Source organism: Poecilia formosa, unplaced genomic scaffold (genome assembly GCF_000485575.1).
Source record: "Poecilia formosa unplaced genomic scaffold, Poecilia_formosa-5.1.2 Scaffold46, whole genome shotgun sequence".
Taxonomy (NCBI): Eukaryota; Metazoa; Chordata; class Actinopteri; order Cyprinodontiformes; family Poeciliidae; genus Poecilia; species Poecilia formosa.
The window spans coordinates 2534337-2542774 of NW_006799985.1; the positions used below are offsets into that span (position 1 = coordinate 2534337).

At 35.7% G+C, this 8438-nt stretch overlaps 1 protein-coding gene across 3 annotated transcripts in view; it reads right to left on the bottom strand.

Moving 5' to 3' along the window:
* dpep2 (dipeptidase 2) overlaps positions 1–4723 on the bottom strand; it is a 6495-nt gene extending 1772 nt beyond the window's left edge. For 2 of the 3 annotated variants that reach the window (XR_001662116.1, XM_007552201.2), the window contains exons 1-9: positions 4411–4723; positions 3924–4080; positions 3691–3817; positions 2569–2698; positions 2291–2441; positions 2059–2128; positions 1507–1683; positions 280–364; positions 111–186 (exon numbers count right to left, since the gene is read on the bottom strand). Coding sequence is in view for 2 of the 3 variants with exons in the window: in XM_007552201.2 (XP_007552263.1) it covers positions 111–186; positions 280–364; positions 1507–1683; positions 2059–2128; positions 2291–2441; positions 2569–2698; positions 3691–3817; positions 3924–4080; positions 4411–4585 (1148 nt within the window). In the remaining variant the exon portion in view is untranslated. The remainder of the gene's footprint in view (positions 1–110; positions 187–279; positions 365–1506; positions 1684–2058; positions 2129–2290; positions 2442–2568; positions 2699–3690; positions 3818–3923; positions 4081–4410) is intronic. The other variant, XM_016671545.1, reaches the window with a different exon arrangement.
* Positions 4724–8438: the final 3715 nt, after the last annotated feature.

Here is an 8438-nt window from a genome sequence, read left to right on the forward strand (position 1 = left end):
TGGATGGATGGATGGATGGATGGATGGATGGATGGATGGATGGATGGATGGATGGATGGATGGATGGATGGATGGATGGATGGATGGATGGATCCAGGTACATGTCTCACCTAGTGCCACCATCAAAGTCTCCTCCAATTCCTATTGACTTAGCTCCAATAAAGCCCTTAATGTAATCAAAATGGTCTGTTGAAACAGTTGAAAATACACTTAAGACTCAGGGATTAAAATATTTAATGCCACATTCAAATACAATACTATTCAAGAAGAAAGGTTTACCAGCCAGATGAGAAACAGTAGCTTTCTTCTGACAGGAAATAAAAGGGCTGTAGAAATTCACCATGATCAGCCCTCTGTTGTCTTTCTGAAACACAAACAAATAGTATGAAGGAAGGCGCATCGTCAACTAAGCTAAGTTAGATATGTTTGTCAGGTTATTTACAATTAAACTATGCCTGTGGAGAGAAATAAGGTCAAAAGTAGAAGTCTCTGTGTTGCTCCAGGCTGTGCTTAAACAAACACAATCATGTGAAATGATGAGAAACATGTCACATCAAGATGTGTAATAGCAGAAGTAAGGGTGGGATTACCTTGAGGTACTACTCATGCCTAGTTCACTTTTTTCAGAACAAACTGTTACCAGATGCAGTTTTAAAGACAAGGGAAAGAAATGGCCAAAACAGTTTAATTTGCTTTGGCTCATTGTGTTTGCATAATGCATGCTCAAATGTTTCATTTAATGATAAGAATAATACACAGATTAAAAAAACAATACATCAGTTTGAGAGAAACATGTTAGTAACTCAAACATGTGTGCTGATTCAGAGCTGTGTGCCCCAAGGACCAGGGTTGGTATATGCTGGAATAAATAATGAGATTCCTGTAAAAGTGTGTGTAAATGTAAAAGTGTGTGCGTGTGTGGAGGTGGCGCGGGGGGTGAGTGCCAAACGCACATGGGAGGCACATTCAGATGAGAGTTCTTCATCAAAGATTGAACCTCCTATTAGTGTATGTCAGAGTTTATCGTTGTACTTATGAAAAAAGTATCAAAAATACTTTATTACAAAACATAATGCTTTTAAAGTTTGTGAAGAATACAAAATTTTCAAATGGCAAATTTCAAAAAGTTTTAACAAAAATTTCTAGAAGCTACTAAACATGATCAATACTTAACCGTACAAAACTTTTCTTTATTATTCCACAAATTAAGGCTCAAGTTTTTTTTACACAGTATAAGAATTAAACTTAATTTGTTTATCCAGATTAATGATTATGCTGGCTTGGAGTAGATCATTTTGGTTGATATACATTGACATCTATTTTTCCAACATTATTATGAAGAGTCAGTAAGGACCTTTTTTATAAACACACATTTTATCCTTTAGAAAAATTATCATAAATGTTAACAGGCTTTCATTTCTAAGCTGGAAATGTGCTTACAGATGTTCCATTACATTAGCATGAAAACAACAAACCACAGATGATTCAGCAAGCAGGTTTTCTCACCAGCTCTTGAAGCAACCAGTCAGGTACATTACGAGGGTTGTTACAGATCATGTAGGAGGACGAATGACTGAAAATGACTGGAGCCTTGGAATGGTTCAGAACGGCTGACGCTGTCTCAAAAGATGTGTGGGAAAGATCCACTATCATTCCCAGTCTGTTCATCTCATCCACCACAGCCTATTAAAAAAAGAAGGGATAACAAGTTGATAACCATTTAAGTGGACATTTACGAATCAGGAAAAGGAAGGAGATTAAATTAACCAGAAACAGCAGATCAGCAGATTATGAGGTATACACAAGTAAATACTCTAGTACTGATAACTATCAAGGAAGTCCTACGGACAGAGGTCCAAAAATAAAAATACCAACCATCTACGACTGCTTTCACTCTTCCTTATTATTTTTAGGCAGAGTAAAATTTCCACAAATTCGAAAAACTAAATTTTATATTGACAAATTACATTCCTCCTAAAATGCAAGAACAGTTTGTGAGCTTTGATGAGATGAGATGAGTAACTTCTATAGTTTACTGCCACCAAAGTTTAACCTTACCTTTCCAAATGTCGTCAGGCTATTATTGGACCTTACAAAGACTTTGTAATAGTTTGTAGAAGATTCAGCCCTGCACCAAAAAGTAAATATATATTAGTCAGAAGATGCAGAACAAAAGGCTAAGCATAATCTTTATTCAAAATATGTTCATACTGAGCTTGTTTCTAATATGGGATTTACATCCTACGTATAGGAAATATGATGTTTTGAAACGGCATGCTCTTTAGAATACCAGGGAGTATTGCAGGAATGAGTGAGGGACATGGAGCGGACTCCAAGCTGATAAAACATGCGCAGCGCAGGAAGGCTGCTATCAATGGAGTGGCCCCCTTCAATACTTATCAGACAAGCAATTTTACCCTTCGTCATGGAATCCCTCAGTTCTGCAAACACAGAAACACTTTCATGATTCAAAAAAGCTGGCGTTGCACCTGTTCCCTTATTAATTTGAAAGCGTAGCAGTCAATGTACTGGTCACTGGGCTTGGTAACAAGACAATGAGTACCATACCCTGAGTGGAAGTGACCAGTTCAAAGTCAGGGTATTCTGTGCATATTCGTCTGATTACATCTATTTGCTCCAAAGTCAGTCGCACCGCATCCATGTGCTGGGCCCCACACAAAACATAGACTGCAAACATCTGACAAACAGAGATGAATGTCAAATAAATAATAATAATAATAATAACAACAATAATAATAATAATAATAATAAATTACATATATTAACAACATATAATGTTATATTGGCTTATGCTGACAAGATCGCTCTATTGGGTTGAGACCTGGTGATTGTGGAGATCTTTGGAGTACAGTTAACTAAGTGTGTCATGTTATAAAAACCAACTGATGATTTTAACATTTGATATAATGCATTATCCTGCTGCGACTAGACTTCAGAAGATGGGAAAGCTAAACATAAAGTGACGAAGATCATTAGTAATAATACTCACACAATGTTAATTGATGCTTAATTTGTACTAGAGGTACTAATGTGGCTGAAAAATGTCCTCCTCACCATAACACAAACCTCTCAAATAGGGTGAACAATTGATACAACGAAGACTAGACAAATGCCTTTATGTTTTTATGTTGTTTAAACTAAATTCTCAACATGGTATTAGAATTTTTTAGGGTGACTCAGATCAGGGAACGTTTTCTCAATATGTTATTATGTAAATCTGCCGTGACAGTGTAAACTGTGGTCTCAATTTCCTGTTCTGAGCAGACAGAAGCACCACCCATTGTGGTCTTCTGCTGCCATAAACCATCTGCTTCAAGGTTCTGCATTAACAGAAGATACTCTGCATGCAACCGAGTGGTCATTTTAGACACTGTTACCTTTCTACCAGCCTCCTTATTGTCCTCCGATCCCAACTTCAGAAAGGCATTTCTGTACATACAGTTTATGTACAGTATTCCTCAGATAGCCCTTTCTTAGGGCTTTCTTAGAGCTATCTGAGAAATGGTTTTGCAATGAAAATCACAGCAAGAGCAATTTCTGAAATATTCAGACCATTCTAAAAAATTTTTTGCCATGTTCAAAGTTATTTTGTAATTACTTATAAAGTGACCAGTAAATGTACATACCGAAACAGTGCCATGATGCTTACTCAGTCAGACTCTACAGTACCTGTGTCTGCACATGGCCTGCTCTGAGGCGGGAGATATCGGTGGCCACTCTGGTGAGATGAGTCAGATTGATCTTGCTCAGCTGGTTGTTGTAATGGATCCTCAGTCTTAGAGCTAGATCATTATGACTGTAGCAAGAAGAAGAAAGAGTGAGAAAAGGAACATTAAGCATTTTAATCTTAATTTCGAAGATTGTACACTTATGTATAGGATTAAACAATAATGATCCATTACCCATCAATGACAGGATATTTGGATAACAAATTATGTGCTCTGTCTTTTTCAGAGTATCCAGATATGAAGCAGCACAGAGAGAAAGCCAGCAGAGCTCTGAGAGAGTGCACACAAAGGCTGCATGAAGCACCTAATAAAGTTTTCCTATAAGACATTTCTGAAAAGAGAAAACCAACATTAGAATGAAAGATATATAAAAACAGATTAAAAACATCAACATCAAATAATGAACTCTAATCTATAACTCATAGCCTAAAGCTGAATCCACCTTTTAGTTTATAAAATGTAAATTTATGGATCTTATAAAACAAACAAGTCAAAACACTTAAACTCATCCTTGTTTAGGTTACCACATTCATCGCAAAGCAATTACGATGGCAACCGTAAAGAGTAAAAAACTCCTTTATAAGACAGCAGTAAGTAAATGTATTTACATAATCAGTTAAATATAAGAAAAAGTTCATTTAAACTGCGCAAAGTATCTTACCAGACCGGCGACAGTGAAGGTATTGAGAGTTTTGTTCGATCTTTCTACCTCTCAGCTCCGAAAATGAAGAGGACACAGCCGACGAGAAAACAGCTGTTAGTCTGGTGCGTTCAAATGCGATCTGAAAAAGTGCAATACTATAGGGTCCGGCTTTACTTGATCCAGGTAGAAACATCTATGTTTGTTTGCTATTATTAGAAAGCACCGTTAGTTGGAGTAATGTTAGAAAAAAAAAAATTAAGTATAAAATTTTCGCTGTCTAAAATCTTTCACCAATTTTCAAGAAACAAGGAATTAACACTGAATAATAGGACATTTAAGCGCCATCTGCTGCGAGAATCAAGAAAACCAAACTTGGCTCTCAAATGTTAAACTACCATAACGTATAAGCTAAAATAAATAAAAAAATTAAAAATTACGAAACATTATGTTGCATACGCGGTACACTCTAAAGAACCCTGACTCTATGACAAAAACTAATGGCATCCAACATGTAAAGACTTCGGAAATCATCGACACAGAGAACCACAAATAAATGGAAACTCGTAGAATATTATTTGCATTGACGTCAAAATATTAATGTTTAAAGGAAAAGGCTGGTTATAAATATGTAAGAAATGGAAATAGGTCTGAGGAAACCTTACATTATACACAGACTTTTTTTTGATAATTCAGTAAATAGTTCAGTAAATTTTGATCATTATGGCTTAATTGCAAAAAAAAAAAAAAAAAAAAAAAAAAAAAAATGTTGAATAAAATCAATACAAAGTGTTTTTAGTGGCAGTGGATTTTATTTAAGGGTATCCAAGTTAAGGGAGCTGAAGACAAATGTCTTCAACATTAGTTGTCAAAATGTTTAAAAACCAAAGGCTCACTTTGTTTAAACATAACATTTGTGCTCCACATTGTATCACTGTCACATTATGTCCCATAAAATACTGTATAGGCTGTGCAAGAAAGATTTGACATTTTATTGACAAAATGTAAAGAGTTAAATGGATATTTTTGAGGGCAATGTTATTGTTTTATTTTAGCCTTTATTTAATTTCTCTTGAGATAAACATCTCTTTTTCGTGGATACTTTGACCATACAAAGTATTTCTGGCAATTCTCTGAAAAAGAGAATATCAAGCATAGTTTGTGTGCAGCATATCTAGATTACTGTACAGTATTCGCTTTTAAGAACCTTTAATTCTTTTAAATACACTAATTTTTCATTCCTAGCAAGGAACATAGCTCATCCTAGCCACTATGTTTGATCACAAAAGTCAAGGTTACAAATCGTCTTCTCTGCTTTTACACATCCTTGAACTTGAAAAGCAAGTGCATGATGGGTAGTTGTGCAAATGTGAAAGAGTCTGGTGTTGATGGGGTAACATCAGAGTGCCAAAAATGAATTTCAATTATTTCAGAGAGAAAATGTGAAGTCTTACTCAGTGGTCCACCCACTGTGATTTGGCCTTGCAAACTATAATGAGGAGAGTGATTCGGCTCTGATTGGAGCAACCCACTGCTTCAATGGAGTAATCACAACTGTGTTGATATTACTCGACCAGTCCACCTGCTGTGCGGAGTGGAAACCCAGCAGAGACTGTTTGAATTGAAATTAACCAGACCATTTAGTAATATTGTCGACCTTGGTGTGGGTTGTAACTAGAAACATGACAGACGCATTCTTCATCCCATTACCTATGCCCGAGATGTGTGATTTGAGACCTTAACATTTCCATAAACAATTTTTAAATTGTTTATCCAGTTAATTAAACTTTAAATTCTTAAAAGTAAACATTTTCCAACAAGAAGGTTAATACAATTTTAAAGGACACAAATTCAGAGTGATAATTTTATTTATGTATTTATATTTTGAAAAAAAAAAATAAATAAAAATAAATAGTGACTCTGCCCAAACTACATGATAACTTATTCACTGTGTGAAAGTAATTGAACATACGTATGTGTCTCCCTTTCTTTATGGTTGACTCTGTTTCTGATATTCAAGAAAAACAACAAGGATTACATGTTTCCTCTGATTGTGAGCATATTATAGATACTCATTGCAAACAATTAACTTTTTATCTAATGAGATCATGAGAATATTGTATAAACAGATTCAAACGAGGCTCCTCTGCATCAGTTAACAAACTGGTAGAAAAAAATTGATAACAGAAAACAATGAACTGAATATTGAGATATTATATCAGTACTTGTAGCATCCAGTGTGTGTGTGTTTGCACTCGTCTTAACCAAAATGCACATTTTAATTGAATTGAAATTCTGCCAGATTAGATGAGTTACTATGAGAAGTACTATCTGTTAGATGGATGAGAAATAAACTCTGGCATTACTTCATAAATGCACAATCAGAACACGATGGTTCCTGTAAAGTCTTCTATTTCAACACTGCTAAGGTACAAGGGTGAAAGAGTACAACATGTCCAATAAAAAGTCAGTTTTAGCCATCGCAACATTTGAGTGCAAATGTAGCAAAATATAGTAATTATAAATTTACAATCTTTGTAAAACCAAAAAAGTCTATATATTATGACTTAAATTGGGTTTTTCTGTAAAGTGACTGTTGTGTCACTTTATGTTGTGAACTGGAAATGTATAAATATTGTTTAAATACTTTTTATAGGTGAAATAAAATTCTAAACTTTTTTTTTGTCTTTTTTATATCTATAGTACATAAAGACAAATATGTGCACTATACTGAAACCTGCTGCAGTTTATCCTTTCAGAGATTTGCTGTGAACACGTAGTTGAATTGTGCTCTCTTGACTCTTAGCGTCTTTCTTCACTAGAGGGCAGCAACACTCAGCTCCTACATTTCATTTTCTTAGCGTACCAAGAGTTTCAGATTCATGTACATATAAATTAGCAAAGCACCATGGCTTGATCGCAGAACAGGCATCTACTAAATATATAAACAAACTATCAGATAATTTTAAAAGTTTGGGAAAAGCCTCAAAGCACAAGGAATTATTTTAAAGTTGTTGCATGGTGTAATAAGATGCATTTTTAGACCTACTGATCCCTTTTTAAGTGTGTAAATATAGTGGACCTTTATATTGTTTCTGTTTAAATAATGCTGAAGACATTCTTATGTTCAAACTTGCCATTTTCTATTTTTTTTGTCCTGGATTCTGGCAGCCATGGAGTTAGTGTTCATTATCTGTTCTTACAGCTTTCACTTCAGCACAGCAATTACATCCTCAGCTGCACTGATTAATCCAACATGGAGACATTTCGCAAAATGGTTTTGAAAAGACATTTCCAGACACTTACCAGGGAGTAGCTGTGGCACAGCTTGTTTATGCAGATAGACCACAGCCAGTCAAATGGCAATAAGATGTTTTCAATGGCTGCTTAAGGGTTCTCTTATCCTCTTGTGTATGCTGTGCATGAAACAATAGACTGCTTAGAAAATGATTAATATATTTTATTTTGCCCCTGACATAAACTGAAGGTGCCTGATGTCATGTTTGGGTAATGTACATTTCTCCATTGTTCCTCATATTCCCTCTCTGGCTATTTGTTACAATGCCCCCCTCCAGCTCTCAGCCTAACTGCTTAACCTTCCATTCTCTTCCAGCAATCACATAATCAATCACTGTCCTATTGCTTGACAAAACGGACAATGGAAGTGTGTGAGCGAGAAAAACCTTTTGGCCTGTCTGAACAAGCAAAAGGAATGTCGACTTCTGAGGGCTAACGCCGGCAGAAAACACAGGCCCAGTAAATATTCAATTTAAAGGATTCCCAGATAAGGCGAGTTGAAAAATTGAGGCGGCACCCATTCTTCTAGATAAGAGAAGACGGAGCCATCTGGAGGCTGGGAGATAGCGAACTCCCACGCCATCCCAAAGACCTCACTCTCATCTGCTGCAGAGGCAGAGAGGGAAGAAATGGAGTGCCAACACTTTCTTTATGTTAACTTCACAACAAATTTATTCACATTCAGGGCACGCAGTTACTTACTGACTTTGGTCAACAAAATGTTACTGCTGTGTCCACCTATCTTTTTTTCA